Source organism: Stenella coeruleoalba, assembly GCF_951394435.1.
Source record: "Stenella coeruleoalba genome assembly, chromosome: 4".
Classification (NCBI taxonomy): domain Eukaryota; kingdom Metazoa; phylum Chordata; class Mammalia; order Artiodactyla; family Delphinidae; genus Stenella; species Stenella coeruleoalba.
Genome location: NC_137149.1, coordinates 22,237,605 through 22,257,845, shown reverse-complemented (window position 1 = coordinate 22,257,845; position 20,241 = coordinate 22,237,605). Strand labels below are relative to the sequence as shown.

Sequence of the window (20,241 nt, the reverse complement as noted above, 5' to 3'; positions counted from 1 at the left end):
GCGGTGGTGTGGCAACAGCAGACACAAGGAATCAGCTATCAGGCAAGATGACAAAAGGAAAAAATGCGGGATCAACATCACACTATCTGTAGTCCCTGGGAAGCAACAAAAAGCCCAGGGAGGCTCCATGAAAGTCAAATCAGCATTAAAAATATTTAAAATCTTATTTAGGGAGCTAAGAAGTAACGTACAAGAAAAATTTACTGAAATTAAATGATTCAGTATATTGCTCCTCTCCCATCTTGCCTCTCTCCAAACCATCCAGGCACACTGTTGCCTTGAAATAATTTCAAGGCAACTGTTCTGATCACATAGGTGACTTTTCTCCTCAAGACTCCTGAAGCCTTTCCATTACAGGATAAAGTCCACATTCCTTTATTTGGGTGGGAGCAGGAAGGCCGGGAAACAGTGAGATGTGTTGCTACCAACGTTCCTTCGCTGTGTGCAGCTCTGCACCAGATCCTTCGCGCACATTTCTTATGTAATCCTCACAACCTGGTGACAAAGGTAGTATTGTCTGCATGTTAAGGATAGGAAAACGGAGGCTCATCCAATCTGGTGAGTTCACACAGCCTGTAAGCAACAGTTTTGAGGCCCTTTGGAGTTCAGTCTGAATCTGTCTTTCCAGTCTAATCTCGCCCCTGACCATCCCCTGCACTGGAAGTTGCAGCCACACAACCTTCTTGCTTTCCTGGAACACACCACGTGCTTTACACACCTCCGTATTTGTTCCCTCTGCCTGGAATCCATCTCTCCTTTTCCTTGGCCTGGAGCTGTTGTTTGCACACTTGTGTGCCTGGGTCAGCTGCAAGATGTGAAGTCATTTGCTACTAATAATAAGGTACTTGGGTTTGTGAATAAGTTCCTTAAAAAACAAATGAAGAGAATTCAAGGCTAGCCCTGTCTTAATGTGTCTCACCGAGTGACACTGTGATATGCTTTGTGGAGTGGGTCCCAGCTGACACCCTGGGGAGGGTGTGTAACCCATGCCCCATCTTGTCTTTGCTGTGTGGCCAGTAGTGAGCAGTGACTTTATTGTTGCCCAAGTCTTTTACCGCAAATTACTGATACATAACAGCATTAATAAGAAGGAAGGCAAGGCTGAATGAAGAGCACGGACAGTGACCCTCCATGTGTATACACACCACATAGGAAAAGGTGTTTTCAACACTTTGGCCAACAAAGACAGTAGTTCCAATGACCAAATCCAAGTAAAATTTCCAGTAATATTGATAATAACATGTTAAATATTTTGCAATTCTATGACTAAATTTTTTTCATTTCTATCACTTTTATAAAAGTACTTTTAATTTTAATCCAAGTAGCAGAAAAGGTATAAAACTTTTCTTAAAAGTCTATCTTTTCCCTGACTTTTCATGCCTCGCCTGCCCAATTCCCCTAAAGAATTCATTGTCAAAAATTCTTCTGTCGGGCTTCCCTGGTGGCGCAGTGGTTGAGAGTCCGCCTGCCAATGCAGGGGACACGGGTTCGTGTCCCAGTCCGGGAAGATCCCACATCCCACGGAGCAGCTGGGCCCGTGAGCCACAGCCGCTGAGCCTGAGCGTCCAGAGTCTGTGCTTCGCAATGGGAGAGGCCACAACAGTGAGAGGCCCGCATACCGCAAAAAAATAAAAAATAAAAAATTCTTCTATCATCTAGATCTTCTGTACTCACAGATGCACTGTAACTTTATACCACAGTAGTTAAAAGCATGGGTCCTAGTTCCTAACTGCATGGGTTAGAATCCCAGCCATTTTATCAGCTAAGTGACACTGGGCAAAATATTTAACTTCTCTAAGCCTCAGCTACCTAATTATATGATGCAGGAAAAACAGTAACTACAAAATATTGTTGAGAGAATTCAATGACCCAGGACATGGTGTTAATCATAATTACACATACATGATTGCCTAGTTAATATTACCTATGGAGTAAAACTCTGAAGGAAAAAAAAAGTACAATATTGAAAAAAATAAAGAAGCCCTATTTATCTTTTTTCCTTATATAATGGCTATTAATTTCAGATTTATTATTTCATTAATCACATCCTTATAAAATCTTTTATGAGTAGCAATAAAAGAAAGAGCTCCTATGGCATTATATGCTTTATAATCCCTACAAAATTTATGTTTTTACCAAAATCTGATTGTGCCCACATAAGTGCAACATGTAGGGTTAGACGAATGACATGTCATTCTTATTATGGTGGAAACAGGTTGAGAAAGGCTGGCCTGGAGAACCCATTGTTTGAAATTCAGCTCCGATGTCCTTTCCTCTGAGAGATGTGTTATTATCCCCCTCAGCAGAGCTGGTTGCCTCTACCTCTATGTCCCTACTCTGCTTTGTAAATAAGACTTTTCTAGAATTAATGACACTGTGTTACAACTTTAGGTATTCTACTGTCTTCCATGGATCACAGGCTCCATGAAAAAGGAAGGACCTTGATTTTTCTACAATGTATTTCTCCAAGGCCCCTGCCCAGGGTCTGGTACCTTTCGCTCTATAGATGCTCCGTACATTTTTGTGGAAGGAATGTTGTGATGCATCGTCTTGAATCCAAATTTAAGCATATATTAAGACAACTGAAACATAAATTCCCCCCACCTAATGATATATTTGAAGCATAACCACTGAAGGCCATTTCCCTCCAACATTTTGCCAAACTCTATTTATCTAGTTTTATGGGGGAAGGAAGAGCTAACTCAGAAAACTGTTCTGAGGCCAACTTAAAAGACAATGCCAGAATTTCACATATAGTTGAGTTATGAGTGTCAGATTTTGAAAGAGATGCAGATTTTGGAAGACTATATGGAAAAAAAGACACTAGGAGTACAAGAGGCTGTGGACACGGAAGCATGTACAACAGAAAATAGGGAATGGAAACCTTTAGTTGGATAGTTCAAGGGATTTTGAGAAAGTATGCATCAGAAGTTACCAAACAGTCCCTCTTTATCTTTGCGACAAATTAGCACATGTTTTATGTTAGTTTTTGTCTACTCTCTTCCTTTGCTTCAAAAAGTTTATTACAACTAATTATATATAGATTTTACTTGGCATCTAGCTGATAGAAAGTAGAGCTATAATTCAAATGGGGGAGTCCAGTTCTAAAGTGTCTCCACTTGGACACAAATAAGAAACATTGCACTCTGATGCTCTCTCAGTTTCTCCTCCCCTCCACAGAGAATGAGACTCTCAGCTCCGGCCTCTCGTGCAGAACACCCTGAGCTCCTCGGCTGACCTGCTGCGGTCCCGGACTTCCCAAAGTTACTCTTTGCTCTCCTCCCCCACCCCCTTTATTTTTGGGAACATAAGCAATGAACATCACACATGGTATTACAGAGTTACATCTCTTTTACACTATGAGCAACTTAGAAGCAGGGACAGTAGTCCTCACATTGTCTTAACAAAACACAGGCATTTAATCAATCTTTGTTGACTGAAAGAATAAGTGAATGAATGATGTGGTCTCTTCAGTATTTAGATATTACCCTGCAAATTCTCAAAAATGTTAGCTCTTACCTAATAATGACTTCAGGCAAGAATTTTAGTACCCTGTATATGTTATACAAATTTAAGTCTTAGCCACACGGGACCTGAAAAGATGATGAGATGATGTGACGGTCACAGGCAGCTAAGCTATCGTACACACATCAGACATTTACACACATCAGACATTTACACACATCAGACATTTACACACACACACACACTTTTATCTTATTTGGAATTTTTTTTCCTTCATCCAAACCTGATAAAGTTGCTACGAGGGAGAAAGTATCGAATTGTACTACAGCAGTGTCTGCTCTTATACAACGAATTATAATCACCCCGAATCTTCTTGGAAGATGCAGAAGAAACCTTTTTCATTAAGGTTATTTATGGCAATGGTCTATTTATACAAAAAAGTGTTGAGGAAACAGATGATTAAAGGTACATATATAATAGAAATGCTAAGGCAAATGTAAAGAACTGGAAATCACTAAGAAGGTCAGGGAAAAGAAATCATTATATTAGAATATCTACCCTAAGTAGTATCTTAGTAGTTAAAGCTAAAAGAAACATTATGCGTTAGACTGCTTATAGCAACCGACTCTAGGAAACCAGCTAGCGAATCTTTCTACATGTAAGAGATTGAATCATGCAATAAGGTCTCCAGTTAATGTTCTACACAAGAAAGAACTTTCTTCATAGTGTTCTTTCTTAATTTAACCATTAATTAACAGCTTAGGGCAAGACATTAAATCAGAGTTAAACACAAGCGTTCTTAGTGCAAGTGTAATGTGAAGTTGTACGGGTCAGGTATGCAATTTTCTCGTGAGTTAACTTAATGTAAGGATATTCCAAGAGATGGCAGAATGAATAACAATTCTTTATGCTGGTGGTTCCCAAATATGGATAATCAGCAGAGCAAGCTGGGGAGCTAATGAATCAGGCAGGATCTCTGGAAGTGGGGCCAGAGATCTGCATTTGAAAAAAGTACCCGCCCTTTAATACGTGACTCCACGATTTGGGGCATGCCTGCCTTCCCGGTCTTCTGCAGCCGTGGAGTCTGTGTGAAGACGGGCTGGGAGAGCGATCTGCCAGCAGGCACAGGGCAGTAAGCACCACTAACATTATGTCCAACAGTGTCATTTTATAAAGGTAGCTTCTTATCTTCATATAAAGACAGTTCTTGGGGCTCCCCTGGTGGCGCAGTGGTTAAGGATCCGCCTGCCAATGCAGGGGACACGGGTTTGAGCCCTGGTCTGGGAAGATCCCACATGCCGCGGAGCAACTAAGCCCGTGCGCGACAACTACTGAGCCTGCGCTCTAGAGCCCGCGAGCCACAACTACTGAACACATGTAACACAACTACTGAAGCCCGCGCGCCTAGAGCCCGTGCTCCACAACAAGAGAAGCCACCGCAATGAGAAGCCTGCACACTGCAATGAAGAGTAGCCCCCGCTATCCGCAACTAGAGGAAGCCCGCGCGCGGCAACAAGGACCCAACGCAGCCAAAAATAAATAAATAAAATAAATTTATAAAAGATAAAAAGCTATAAAAAAAGTTCTTTACCTTCTCTAAAGGGAGTTCATTCTACTTTGTAAGAATAATGCTACTTATTTACTTTGATATTTGTAAAGTTATTCTGATTATATTTAGATATTAGTTTCTTCTCATCTTTAAACTTCAGTGTAAAAGTACATGCTACTCTAATATTAAAAATTGAAAGTATAACAAAAAATAACATGCAAAAGACATGAAAGTAGATTGACTGAAATGCACTGGCCTCTGAAAAACGACAGGCAGCTGAGAACACTGACAGCGCAGTTATCATGGTACTGAGCAACCTCGAAGAACATCATGCTTAATAAGAACACAGTGGTTTTCAGTCATGTGTCATAATATCACATTTTAGATACGTGGAATGCATGTACACAAGGTGCTTTACATATTTTTTCTTTCAAGGCTGCTATGCAGCCTCTGGACCTCTTGTGGACTGCCAGTGTGGAACCCATTGTGACAAGACAGTATTTGCTCCCTTTTAGAAACGATATATTCGTTTGAGCTGGGATTCTGGATGCGTGTTTTAATGAAGCCTGTATATTCTTTCATGGATGAAGCTTCCTGTGTGTGTGTGTGTGTGTGTGTGTGTGCGCGCGCACGCATGTGCCTATCTGTCTTCTTTAACATTTATTTACCAGCAACTAAAGAAGAGCCATGCCGCACTCTTCTTTCCACTCTACTGTCTTAGCTAATGATTTATTGGCTTATGAATATCCACTCATCTTTCAGGCATGAGCACGTGAATACAATGTTACTCCCAGTACTAACTTCTCAGAGTAGAAAGACTTGTAGCGTCATATATAACTTATCACGTATCAGGAAATTTACATATGAATTTCTAGACACCTTAATGGAGGAGAGAACAACAACAGTTGCAAAACTCTTTCAAACTGAAACAGAAGATATTAGTCTTTAGCAATGTGGAATAAAATAGAAATTCCCAAGTCTTTCTGTAGTCCAAACAAGGATCACTGCTGGCTTCCACGGGATGAAACTCAACATCTCCAAATCGCTTTCTGATGTAAAATTTATCTTTAATTTTATGTTAAATTAACTTGTATTGAGGCTTTTTGAGGGATATCTACGAGTCTTTGATCCCGTAAGTGAACACTCTGAAGACCAAAGAACCCAGGCAAGAATCACTATGCTGGATCCAGACTATAATGTTGGGTCATAAAATTTACGTGTAAGTATTTCACAAACTTAATTCTGCAGGGTTGTTGTTGCTGTTTGTTATTACTGCTAGCCATTTTATCTTAAAAAATAATTCAAATGTAACTTTAATAATAAAATTTAAAAATCAATTTTAGGAACTAGCTGTCTGGGCCAAAGTGGTTTGACTCTTGTGCTAAGGTAATAATGATTAAGAGTAAGCACTTTCCAACCATTCTGCCTTCCTCAGATTAATGTCGTTATTACTATGAAAACGACCAGAGTCCCTTGGGCTCAGCTTCCCAACCAGGGAGTCAGCCAACCCCACTCTGCTTCTGGCATTCAGCAAGGCCCCAGGCAGCATTCACTTCTGTCACTGAATGTGACGACCTTGCCCTTGCATGTTTGAAAACCCCAAGGAAGGAGAGAGATGGAGATTTTTCTTTTCATATCTGGTGGTTCAGATATTGTTGAAATAATTTAAAAATAGATCATATAAAGTTCACATAAAAGCCAAAAGGAGGAGCTAAACTGGAAACCCCAACAAAATCAGTTGTTCAGATGCTAACAGTGCTGGAATGTAAACGCTGGGAGCAAGCTGTGGTTTGGGCCGTTTCCTCCTGAGATTTGTAGGGAAGTTTGAACAGCCTCCAGCAACCTGCGTGTTTTAATGAAGGCTGTATCATCTTTCATGGATGAAAATTCCTCTGTGTGTGTGTGTGTGTGTTTTTAGAATTTATTTACTAGCAACTAAAAGGGCCTTCTTCTCACCTTTAGTGCTTCCATGCCAGCCCGGATGACAGGAGCAAAGACGGTCTCATTTTCATTAGAGTCTGCAAACATCTCTGGAATCTGGTCCAATAAACTGCAAGAAATGAATGAGCAAAAGGTTTTAAATATTTAGCATATGTGTAATAAACATCAGGAAATAAATCACGAACACTTCAGGCCTAAGTACATATGGTGTTTTTTTTACACTGAACACCTGTGGGGGACTTTCAGAGGTTATTCCTCAAGGAATGATATCCTGGCATGGTTTGGCACCAAAATTTATGATGTGGTTGGAACATTTACAAAGTCACACTCTTGATAGATTTTCTTCCTACTTACTACATTTCTGATCTCTTAGACTATAGATTATGGAACAGTGGCTATATCATCACCAAGTACTCTCATGCGCACTCAGGAAATAACTCCCTTGCATTGCCTTCCAGCAAAGAGAAGGGACTGGTAGGGCTGAGTATGTGTACTAAAAAAATTCCTCCTTTTAGATACCAGTCTGCAATGAAAAGAGACAGAACTAACACAAATAATAGAGCTTTATAATCCATGTGTTAAAACCCCCTTGCTAATGACAAAACAAAACATGTGTGATTGAATCAAAACATTAAAAAAGAGAAAGACAAATTATCATATGATATCACTTGCATGTGGAATCTAAAAAACGGTACAAATGAACCTATTTACAAAAAAAAATAGTCACAGATGTAGAAAACAAACGTATGGTTACCAAGGGGGGAAAGAGGTGGGGAGGGGTAACTCGGAGATTGGGATGGACATATACACACTACTATGTATAAAACAGATAGCTAATAAGGACCTACTGCATAGCCCAGGGACCTCTACTCAGTGCTCTGTAATGACCTACATGGGAACAGAATCTAAAAAAGAGTGGATACAGGTATATGTATAACTGATTCCCTCTGCTGTACGGCAGAAACTAATACACCATTGTAAACCAACTCTACTCCAATAAAGATTTTTTAAAAAACAGACAACTGATGAGGATCTAAATTATAAAGCACTCGATACTTACTTGTGAATCACAGATTGGGATTCTTGATAGCTGACAAGGAAGCCATCCAACAGAGGAACAAAGACCTCGCTGACGTCGGTCACCACCATCATCTGGGGCCGTGCCAAAGTGCTCTTTACGTTAAAGAAATGGAGGACTTTGTTGTACGTGATGAAACCAACTCGAAGTGAGGAAGTCTCTTCCTGATCCTCCCTGTGAGAGAGGAAAAAAGGGTTTGACGTTCTTCCATGAAGTCCTGAGAGAGTGGCTTCTATGAGAAACTCAGTAAGAACACATTCTATAAAATATACAGAAGACAGGTGTAAAGGTTTGGTCTTAATTATCGTTTACAGGATATAGATAATACTGAGTCACAGTGGTAGGGGATGGGAGATACTACAAAACTAACTTAAGTTGATTTGAAGAAAATTCTCAAAAATCTAGGTAAAAAACCAAATAGATATTATGAAAACATGTGCTGATATTTTCTACTATATTTATTCTAACCATAGCAATTACAAGGTGCTTTTTTTTCCCCCCCACAAACAAGCTAGGATTATTACAGTCTTTAGAAACAAAGCTCTCAGAAGTCACCAGAAGGTCAGAGTAACAAATGGCATATCTGAAGCAAGAGAAAGGCATATTCAGATTACAAACAGGACAGCTATTTTTATCAAGGACTTGCTCCTCCTGTGTGATTTTTTTTTACGCATTCTCAAGACTCTCAACAGAAAATGGGCTAGATTTTAAAAGCTATATACCATATAAACATATAGTGTAAATACTAAAATAAATCACATATACGAATTGACAATGTAATTCTTATTAGGTAACGATTTGTGATGTTCATGGCTAGAGAATAAAAGCAATAAAATCTCCAAAACTGTAACAAAACGTAAAAAAAAATTTTTTTTTTTAGTAAAATTTTTTTTGAGGAATTCTAGGACAAGGGCTTAATCTTCCTGAAAGGAGTGGAGTACAAAGGCATGAATATTGCTGTTAAAGTCTATACTGAGTATATTCAGAGTTGAGTGGTCTAGACTCGTTTTTATTCTCACTGTCTCTACTCCCCCTCCCTCCTTCCACACCCCCTCCTAAAGAAACATACCTCGACACCACTGATATTCTTACTCATTTTCAGCAGTGGATATAACATAGTGCTCAGCGGCTACATGAAAGCCATTTTCTTTGACCCTTAGACATCGGTAAAACTTATTTTGCTTCGGGGACAACTTTTGTGAAAAAGAACCTAGTTTGCTCAGTTTCTACATTTTGCACATAGCCTAAAGAGTTCCTTGAGTACAAGAGAAAGGACAATGGAAGTGTCTGAAGTTCCCACCGAAGACTTCCCAATTTCCTTGATGTTTCAGCAGAGTACAGGCTGACAAACTATTCACTTTAAACTCTGTTCTATTTCTTCTCTACTTACTTTGCTAACTGAGGACATTTGCTCTTCATTGTGGCCTTGATAAATGGCCGGGCAGTTTAAATAGATCCTCATAATCCCAAAAGCACTTGGTAAATGTTTACATTTTGGACTCTTGCAAAATTTTTAGAAATGGGAATCCTTATCCTTTGTAGCTACACATACACAGACTTGACACACACACACACACACACACACACACACACACACACACACACACACACACACACACACACACCCCTCCACCATCTAAACTGTATGACTTTATGCAACCAACGACTATACTATATTGTATCCGTGTTCCCCTTCCCCCTCCCTATTTATTAGAATTTTACTCTTCAAGGCCAAGCACAAATCCTCCTTCTGTGAAGTCTCCCCCGATGCTACCAACCAGAAGTTATTTCCTCTTCCTAAATTTCTACAACTCATTCACATTTGGCTCTTGGTAGAAAGTGCCTTTTAGTTAACATTTCAGGAATCCCTGACAATAAACCAATAAAGGGCAGGGCTCAAGGCTTACACTCTCTGCTCCTGGAGGGTCAAGCACAACGTGGAGAAGAATAGAGGTCTCGTTGAGAATGACTGTCATGATGTGGGACACTGTCTGAGAGGGCAAGTTAGAACCCAAACTGATAAACTGATTTGTCTGTATCCCTTCTCAGCTCCCATGGAGTGATGTCGCCTTGGTAGTTTAAAATCAGCCCAGCTGGAAGTATTTATACCACAGGAATGAGCAAACACTACAAATCAAGGCTTTATTTATTTGAGAGCCAGTTTTCCAGCACACCACCAGTTAAGCTCCTATTTCCCAGTAAACCTTTTACGACATAGGGTGAAAAATGTCCAGCAAATCATGAAGGGGATTTATTCCTTGTAATAGTTAATTTGGAGTCAACCAAGGCAAAAGACACAAAAGAAAAATTAAAGAGAAGAATCTGGATTGCTATTCCCCATTGGATTTGGACATTTTTAGTGATGGGAAAAGAGTATCCTGGGATTCATAGGGTTCACTTAAAATCTAATTAACATTTTTTATAAATATCTAATCAGGACATCTCACATTATTACAAAATAGTAGTAGTGTTTCCATTGGAACAACTCTTTTTAAATTTGAGAAACAAAGAACTATCCTAAAATGTTCTTTTTCAACAGTATAGCTGCCCTGTTACATCATATCCACGAGAAAACAAAACCTCAGTCTCTCCTTCATTTGATTCTACACAAATTTTGTAAAGTTATATAAGGGATATCTTAATAAAGAACATGTTTTGTTCCATTTTTCAATGACCCCTTCCCTCAACAGTTGCCCCTATTAATGGAATGAATCTGACAGAGCAACACTGAAGATATTAGTAACTGGAAGAACCAGAATATTCCAAAATCAAGCATTTTGAACATCTTAGCTACAGCAGCATTAAAAACAAACAACCAGAAAAAAGTCTGAGAGTTTGATCTGAGTAACGAGTGAAGCACTTCAAATCTTTTCTTTCCTGTTCCAGAGAAGTCAGACAGAAAAGTCTGGCAACCTGGCAATATCAAAGATGCAAATTCAAAGTTGAAGAGTAGGAATGGGCTTTCCCTTTTCAAAAGATTAGCTGAGAGATGAACATACCTTAGATATTAATCAAGACTTATATACTATGCTTTAAAAACACTGCTTTAGTTCACAGAAGTAAATCAAATTGATGGCAATCTTACCATCGAAAATATAAAGTTATACATACACGCAGCCCAAAATAAATTTCAGGGGAGAAAAGAGAAAACAGATTTATTTTAAAAGATAAAGAAAGAGAAGGTATTTTGGCTTGAATAAAAACTTTCAAGAGAGTTACTTGAAAAGTGGAGGGGAATAGCCAGCAGTATTCTCCCCCCCGCTCGCCATCTCTTGCCAAAGCCACACTTCTGCTCCAATGGGATATAAAGGTCATGATGACACCTGACAGTGTGATTTCATAACTTGCATCAATAGGTTACAAGCTTCATATCACCAGTGTGTTGAAAAGAAACAAGGGGTTGGTGAAGTGACTATGAAAATAGGTTATGAGAAACTAATTTGAACCAGTTTGAAAAGAGAGAGAGAGAGAGAGAGAGAGAGAGGAGAGAGACAGAGAGACAGAGAGAGACAGAGAGAGACAGAGAGAGAGACCACTTCCAGAAATTAGAGTAGTTTGCTTTCATACAACTCAAGTTCAAAATTCAGATGTAGTGTTAAAGCAGCCCTGGGGGAGGTCTGTGATCAAATATGCCATTTTAGGCAGAAAGTCCATACTTGTCAAGTGTCCCTGAGAATGAGGTCACAGAAACTATAGTCACAAGAGTCGGCAGGCATCAGAGGCCTTTCTTTTGCCCCATCTTCAACTTGCTCCCAGCTCATTCTTCATTGTAGAATTCAGTTTGAAATCACCTCAATGTTTTTTAAACATCCCCACTGCTTTTCCAAACCATCCTTGAGAATATTATGATTTCAGCTTCATGGATACAAACAAAACTACTCCTGGGAGGTCCAGAGTTCGCTCAACTGAGCCTCACAGGCAACCCAAGCACCCGCCACATGTGGAACAAATACAGAGGAGTGGGCACCCGAGGACCTGGGGAGACCTAGGGGCTGCGGACAACTCGCCCCTCAAAGCATCCCCGTTCAGAACAGAGGTTGCTTATGTTCAGAACATAGGGAGGGGTGGAAGATGCTAAGACTGGTGCAGACACTAGGTTTCAGACAGACAATTTTTTCTAACCTCTTTTATTTTCTTAAGCATGTCATCTTCTCATAAAGGAAAGCTTTCTCCCTGCTCACAAGTCTCCTTACTAGAAGCTAGTTCCTAGCCTAAACAACTAGTTTATACACGATAAAACATAGTCATGTTTTCTAATATACCTTTCCACCTTTCCTTTTATGCGCTGCCCCCTGCAACAGCAGGACAAATGATGTACCCTGTGCCCTTAAGTTACAGGACATAGAGGCAGGAAAGCTGCAGAGGGGTTAGACAGGGTACTCTAAGGGCAAAAAGGAATTTGGCCAAAAAGCCACGGGGCCTGCCATGAGACAACAGTTCAGTTTCCTGGCATCCCTTAGAACTCCCTACCACGCCCAGCAACCTACCCGTTTCTGCTGGAAAATCAATGTTTTTGAAAAGTGAATAACAGACTTCCAAGGCCTTTTCCACCACACTGCTGGGATTCTCCTTATAATCTAGAATGGATTTTTTGAATGTTGTTTACCGTGGCATTATTTCTTATCAGTTGAGTTTCTTTTGCTTTGTACAAAAGATCACTCTGATTTTTTAAGGTCTGATGCTGTTTATAATTGTTTATAAATTATAAACGATTATCCGATGTCCCCATTAGCAAAAGAGACCACGGGCCATTCAGCACTTGTTTTCTGGCCAATATACTAATTCAGCAATACTGTATGAGTCACAAAAAGAATGGCAGTTCCCTTACTTCGGAAGTTTTTCCAGCACAGTCTTCAGTTCTTCACATATGAGCTTCACAAGTCCATTCTTAATGTTACTATAAGAAACATCAATCATGAAGATAAAGGCTGGTGGGTTGGGAGGCTTATTCTTCTACAAGAAAGCAAACAAGTCACACACATATAATTATAATGTACAAACATTTCATAATCAAATTAAAACCCCCAGAAACTCTTTAAGGTCATCAGACATCTCATTTAATATAACATGTGTGGAATTAAGTCATTTTCTGGAACAGTCTCTGATGCTATAAAAAAGATAAAAGCTGTTTATTTTCCAGGCTATGACCTGGGTCCCACTATTGAATTAGACAGGATTATGACAGCTAGCAGAGAAAGGCTCAGAAGACCTTATTACCACAATTCCCCAAAGGTGAGTACAGTCTTGTGGCGACCTCGCTTAGAACACTCTGCCTTAGGGGAAGAAATATGTCTGGAACCCTGGCAAACTGTGGCCCAAAATAGTACAAAACTATAATTAGTGTTTGTTTTTGAAACTGAAGTAAAGCTTCGTTTACTTGATATCACCATTTTCAACTCTCTTCCTTTATAAGCTCTTCAAAGATATGAAATTAAATACTAAAATATAATTGTATACTTAAAAAATTGTGCTGTATTATTAAATATGTACCTGTTCCTTACATATTTATGGTAAAAAAAAATTGAATACTGGGCCTTTTCTCTGTTTAAAACAATCACTATAACATAAAGCAGCTGCTACATAAATGTTTTGCAGCTTTTGGTCCCTTTACTGGCTGGTGTTCAAACAGCTCTTAGGAAGCAATTCTTCAGTTGGATCTTACAAAATATTTAGAAAATAGAACCACAGGCAAACAACTTTAGTGACTCACACTAGAGGGTAAAGAATTAAGGCTAATCTTTGTGATAAATGAAAAAAATGCTCTAGATTAAATTTTAATTGTTACAATTATAAAATTAGATGACACTATCTCCAAATTAAGTTACTAATTCATCCTATGTCCACTATAGGGCTAGATGTAACGTTCCTCTAATAAAAGTCTTTCATTTGAAAAAAGGAAAAAAATTGTAGGACTTGAAAATTATCAACCTGAAAACTCCATTGCTTTGCCACATCCAAAATCAGACCAACAAAGAAATGTAGGAACTCTGTTGCTGTCTACATGAGCAATGATTTTTAAAAATTTATTTATTTATTCATTTTTGGCTGTGTTGGGTCTTTGTTGCTGCGCGTGGCCTTTCTCTAGTTGCGGCCAGTGCAGGCTACTCTTCGTTGTGGTGCGTGGGCTTCTCATTGTGGTGGCTTCTCTTGTTGCAGAGCACGGGCCCTAGGTGCGCGGGTTCAGTATTTGTGGCTCGCGGGCTCTAGAGCGCAGGCTCAGTAGTTGTGGCGCAGGGGCTTAGTTGCTCCATGGCATGTGGGATCTTCCCGGACCAGGGCTTGAACCTGTGTCCCCTGCACTGGCAGGCGGATTCTTAACCACTGCACCACCAGGGAAGTCCCATGAGCAATGATTTTTATTGCAAACCATTCCTGATTCCCACCTAATCTAATTCATAACAGAAACTTATGCTGATTTACATAGAATGAAAATAACAATCGTTTCCACTAATTAAACCAAAACCTGTGACCAATCCAAATGTGGCTTACCATTCTCACATTCTCTCCCAAGTTCAGCATCACCAGTTCCCCACTGAATATTTCTGATATCTCCAACCTACACGTTTCTACAGAATGCTTCACCGTAACTTGTTTTCTACGTATGCAAAACTAATACATCACTCCTCTATAAATGACGTTCTCTTCCAATATCTCTATCCATAACATCACTACACGTCAACCCAAAGGCTTGAAAACATGAAATTAGATTTGACTATTCCTTTTCTTTCCATCACCAAGTCCCATTGATTTATTCTTTCAAAATGCTTCTTCCACATGTTTTACCCCATCCCCACTCTTAACCACCCGGAAGTCTATCCTCCTGCACCTAGACAACTGTACTGGCTTCATCCCTGGCTGCCTTAATCGATCACTCTACCCATTCAATCCAGCTGGCTTTGTCCGGTCAACCTCAGCGTGTATGAACTCTATAACCTGGTTTACCGTGACATCTTGAAGCTCACAGATCTCCTGGCTGCAAACTACAGTGATCTGAAAGAAAACCCGGCTCTCATCCTCAATCTCTCTTATCTCTGCAATTTTCGGCCGGGCAGACCCCTTTCCCTTTTTCAGCGGCCCAGGCACCGTGGTGTCATTTCCTCTCCCACTTTTCTGACTGCTGCTTCTGTTTTTCATTTTGTTATCTTTCTCCAAAGGATACTCTCTTCTCTTTCCTTACCACATGCTCCATCACAGAATCTCATTTGCTCATTTTTAACCAGCACCTCTCTGTAGGCGACCCCTCAGATTCTCTCCACATGGTCTGTCTTCTGAGCTCCCGACCAGCATTCCAATCAACCACAGCACACCTCCACAGCAAGGTCCCGCCAGCACCTTACACTCAAAATCTTAGAAGTGAAGACAACATTTCTCCCACTATGCTGGCCCTTTCTACAAGGAACTTACAGAAAATATGATCCTCCAGAATGCTCTGGGCTTGACGCCTCATCTCCTCTGTGGAATTGTTCATCCCCCTTGCTATCCACACCTAGTTAATTGTGAAGCCCTCAGCGGCTCCTTCTTGCTCCAGTACCCAAATTCAGACCCTCATTTTCATCCTTTTTAAAAACTATTTTCAACTGTGGTAAAATACACAGAATATAATTCACCATCTTAACCATTTTTAAGTGTGCAGTTCAGTGGTTTCAAGCACATTTACGTTGTTGTGCAACTGTAACCACCATCCATTTCTAGAACTCTTTCTACCCTGCGGAAACGGAAACTTCGTACCCTTTAAACAATCATTTACCATTTCCCCCCCTCTCCAGCCCTGGGAACCATCTTTCTACATTTCTACTTTCTGTCTCTATGAATTGGACTACTCTAGGTACTTCATAAAAGTAAAATCATACAGTATTTGTCGTTTATGTGATTGGCTTATTTCTCTTAGCATCACGTCCTGAACATTCATCCGTGTTGTGGCATATGTCAGAATTTCCTTCTTTTTTAAGGCTTGATAATATTGCATGGTATGTATAGTCCACATTTTGTTTATCCATTCATCCATCGATGGATATTTGGGTTGCTTCTACCTTTTGGCTATTGTGACTAATGCTATTATGAACATGGGTGTGAAAATATCTCTTTGAGACTCTCTTTTCAATTATTTTGAGTATATACCCAGAAGGAGAATTGCTGGATCATTTGGAAATTCAGCTTTTAATTTTTTGAGGAATTGTTATATTATCCTCATTTTCTCTTGTTTCGACTACTACCTTAACTTTTTTTTTTAACATCTTTATTGGAGTATAATTGCTTTACAATGGTGTGTTAGTTTCTGCTTTATAACAAAGTGAATCAGTTATACATATACATATGTTCCCATATCTCTTCCCACTTGCGTCTCGCTCCCTCCCACCCTCCCTATTCCCACACCTCTAGATGGTCACAAAGCACCAAGCTGATCTCCCTGTGCTATGCGGCTGCTTCCCATTAGCTATCTATTTTACGTTTGGTAGTGTATATATGTCCATGCCACTCTCTCACTTTGTCCCAGCTTACCCTTCCCCCCTCCCCATATCCTCAAGTCCATGCTCTAGTAGGTCTGTGTCTTTATTCCCGTCTTACCCCTAGGTTCTTCATGACATTTTAATTTTTTTCTTAGATTCTATATATATGTGTTAGCATATGGTATTTGTCTTTCTCTTTCTGACTTACTTCACTCTGTATGACAGACTCTAGGTCCATCCACCTCACTACAAATAACTCAATTTCATTTCTTTTTATGGCTGAGTAATATTCCATTGTAGGTATGTGCCACATCTTCTTTATCCATTCATCCGATGATGGACACTTAGGTTATTTCCATCTCCTGGCTATTGTACATAGAGCTGCAATGAACATTTTGGTACATGACTCTTTTTGAATTTTGGTTTTCTCAGGGTATATGCCCAGTAGTGGGATTGCTGGGTCGTATGGTAGTTCTATTTTTAGTTTTTTAAGGAACCTCCATACTGTTCTCCATAGTGGCTGTACCAATTTACATTCCCACCAGCAGTGCAAGAGTTTTCCCTTTTCTCCACACCCTCTCCAGCATTTATTGTTTCTAGATTTTTTGATGATGCCCATTCTGACCAGTGTGAGATGATATCTCATTGTAGTTTTGATTTGCATTTCTCTAATGATTAATGATGTTGAGCATTCTTTCATGTGTTTGTTGGCAATCTGTATATCTTCTTTGGAGAAATGTCTATTTAGGTCTTCTGCCCATTTTTGGATTGGGTTTTTGTTTTTTTGTTATTGAGCTGCATGAGCTGCTTGTAAATTTTGGAGATTAATAACTTCTAATACCTACCTCCCTACCTCCAATCTCCTCTCATCATACAGACTGCTATCAGAATAAACTATCCAAGGCACAAGATAGATCCCAAGGCTACTGCCTCTGAGGACAGGAAGTTTACTGAGTCCCCAGAGCCAAGCACAGAGCATGGCTCAAGAGAGCGCTCAATACTGTTAGATGAGTGAATGAATGTGTAGATGGATGGATGGATGAATAGAAACAACTCCCACTTTGCCTTTAATTGTCCTCAAGGCCTACTGAATTAGTACAATCCTTCAATGGCCTGGCATTTGAGACTCCCCATAATACTCATTTAGCAAACACGTATAAAAGCCTAAGAGATCAAAGCTCTGATGCCAAGTCTAGTGGAAAATAAAAGGATAGTCTGTGTCTCAAAACAATTTCCCAGCTTTACTTCCTATTATGCCCCAATACACATTCCTCCAACTAATTTAAGTGTTTGCCATTTTCAAAACATTTTCTATCCAGAGGTCCCAATCTAGTGGGTGTGGGCCAAGAAAAGTATTTCCTTGGCTGGAAAAGTATTTCATTTGGCATAGTGTTTTAAAAAATATTTGAATTTGAATGTGCTTTGGGGGAAGGGGGAATATACGCTCCAACTATCCTAGTCTCTATACTAGGTCCCCATCACTCATCTACAAAGCCCCCCATAGCCCCTGAAGAAATTGGAGTAAGTTGCAAATACCTCTGAGAAACTGCCTCTCTTACCATTTAGTTTCTACTTCTCTGCTCGTGGTTTAACCAACTCAAATGTCACTTACTCTTAGAACCCTTCCCTGATTCACCAAATCATAAATTATTGCTCATCTGTTTTCTTATGGCACTCTGACTATTCTATTCTTACAGCATTTATCATATTATTTATATCATAATTATATACTTTAATTATCAGGTCTATGCACGCTAAGGACTTTGAGATCAGGTTCATATTCTTGCTAATCTTATTATCACTCACAAACACAGCCAAAGTGCCTTGGACATGCTAGGTGTATAATAAATGTCAAAGTGAACTAAAATTAAGTGGAGAAACTACATTTTTATTTAGGAAAAAAAAAAGCAGGCTGGCTTGGAATGAGATTTTACCTTTCAGGTACACTTTATATGTAGATAGATATATTCTGTAAACTTCTAAGTGAAAAACTGTCAGTTATTAGACAGAGCTGGGTCTTTTTTTCCAGGGGAACTCCATGGTGATTTTGTAAATACATGCCTACATATCCACAGTGATAGAGAAATAGGGGTTCTGTGGTCATTTTCTGTATGTATGGCCTGAGGTTGGTACTTAACCTCTCTAAGCCTCAGTTTCCCCACATCATGGTAATACTCACCACATGAGGTCACTGTGAGAACTAAATGATACAATACATAGAAAGCACTTAGCACAGAGCATCACACATAGTGAATGTTCAATGAATGTTAATTCTATTATCTAAAATTGGCATTAAGATTATCTAAAATGAACAGGAAAAATGTTATTTTGTAATTCTCCTTTAAGTTTGTATGGTATTAAAAAATACACATACCAATTATATAAGCTCTTATTCATCACCCAAATCCCTAAGGCAATTCATTATTATTCTTCCTTTACATTTTAAGGTATAATTAAATTTGAAGATATTAAGAGTTCTTTTATTATGAACCTTATTTGGAATAATAAAAGGAAGATTAACCTTAGAAAAAACTCTTCAAAATGTACAGTTTTTATTTGGTTCCTTGCCTGCTCTGTGAGCTTTCCCATCAATTAGACATCTGGAACATTTCCAGATAAAAGAGTTTGAAGATACTGAGACTTTTGTTCCCAGAAATAGATTTGACTCCCTGCCTAAGTTTCTGCTAAGAAAAGCATAAAATCAAGATAATATAGCCTTTTTGGCAGAGAACTGGAAAGTCAGAGCATAGTTAGATTTACACTACGGTTGGAAAGATGAGTGAATAAATTTTCCATCACTAGATACAATGGCTTTATTACATTTAATTAGAACTTCAAATGTTTATGTTCTGCCTGATCATTCTCCTTCAGCCAACAACAGTAAAGGACAAATAAACTGTCCAAAAGTAACTGGCATTTTAGGACATTTTTTTGTTGTTTTGTTTTTTTCTGTGCCTGAAATAAATCATTTGCACCAAAAATGTTCTTATGTTTCCCAAAATATGTTCAAATGTTACAGTTAAAACTAATAAAGTGTTAATTCTTCTTTAATAACTAGTTGAAAAACTCATACAAAATACTAAAATAAATGCAAAACGTATGTTAATTGGAAAACATTTTAAAATCCACTCAGTTGAAAAAACTTCTAGTTAGGAATAATGTTCTTTGTAATTTATATTCAACACAACATGGACTGGTCCCCTAGCAAATATCTAGGAAAGAAATCTGTGGTCAGAGGCTATTTTCTGAGGACTGGGCACTAGGAGGCATTCATTTGTGGAAAAGGAAGTAAGTCAGAATGATTCTGTTTCTTCAAGTCTACACAGGTACTTCAGATACAAGCTGAAATCTGAACCAATACTCACGAAGATATTTTCAAATCACTGAAGAATTTGAAAGATATTCAAGATATCCATAATGATGTCACTATCACTATGACGCTGGAGAAGGGAAACAGCCAGCCCTGGGAATAGCGACCCACCTGCAAATTCATTCACTCATTCACTTGCTCATTCATTCATTCATTCATTCATCCACATGCACTGATCAACTGCCTACGCTGTGGCAGGCACTATGATAGATGCTGTAAAGACAGCTAGGACAAGATTCTTGTCCCCAAGGATATCAGAATCTAGGAAGAGGGAAAATATAGGAAGATTTAAATTCTATGGGGATAACTGCTAAAACAGACATATGGACCAAATTATATGGGAAAAAAATCAGAAGATTTAGTAAATAACAACCACGATGAAGTCAGAGAA

The 20,241-nt window shown here is 39.1% G+C and overlaps 1 protein-coding gene across 2 annotated transcripts in view; it reads right to left on the bottom strand.

Annotated features, from left to right (window-relative positions):
* SEC24D (SEC24 homolog D, COPII coat complex component) overlaps window positions 1-20,241 on the bottom strand; it is a 116,828-nt gene that overhangs the window by 23,614 nt on the left and 72,973 nt on the right. For both annotated transcript variants that reach the window (XM_079919963.1, XM_079919964.1), the window contains exons 11-13: window positions 12,862-12,986; window positions 8,016-8,207; window positions 6,971-7,064 (exon numbers count right to left, since the gene is read on the bottom strand). In XM_079919963.1, the coding sequence (XP_079776089.1) occupies window positions 6,971-7,064; window positions 8,016-8,207; window positions 12,862-12,986 (411 nt within the window). The remainder of the gene's footprint in view (window positions 1-6,970; window positions 7,065-8,015; window positions 8,208-12,861; window positions 12,987-20,241) is intronic.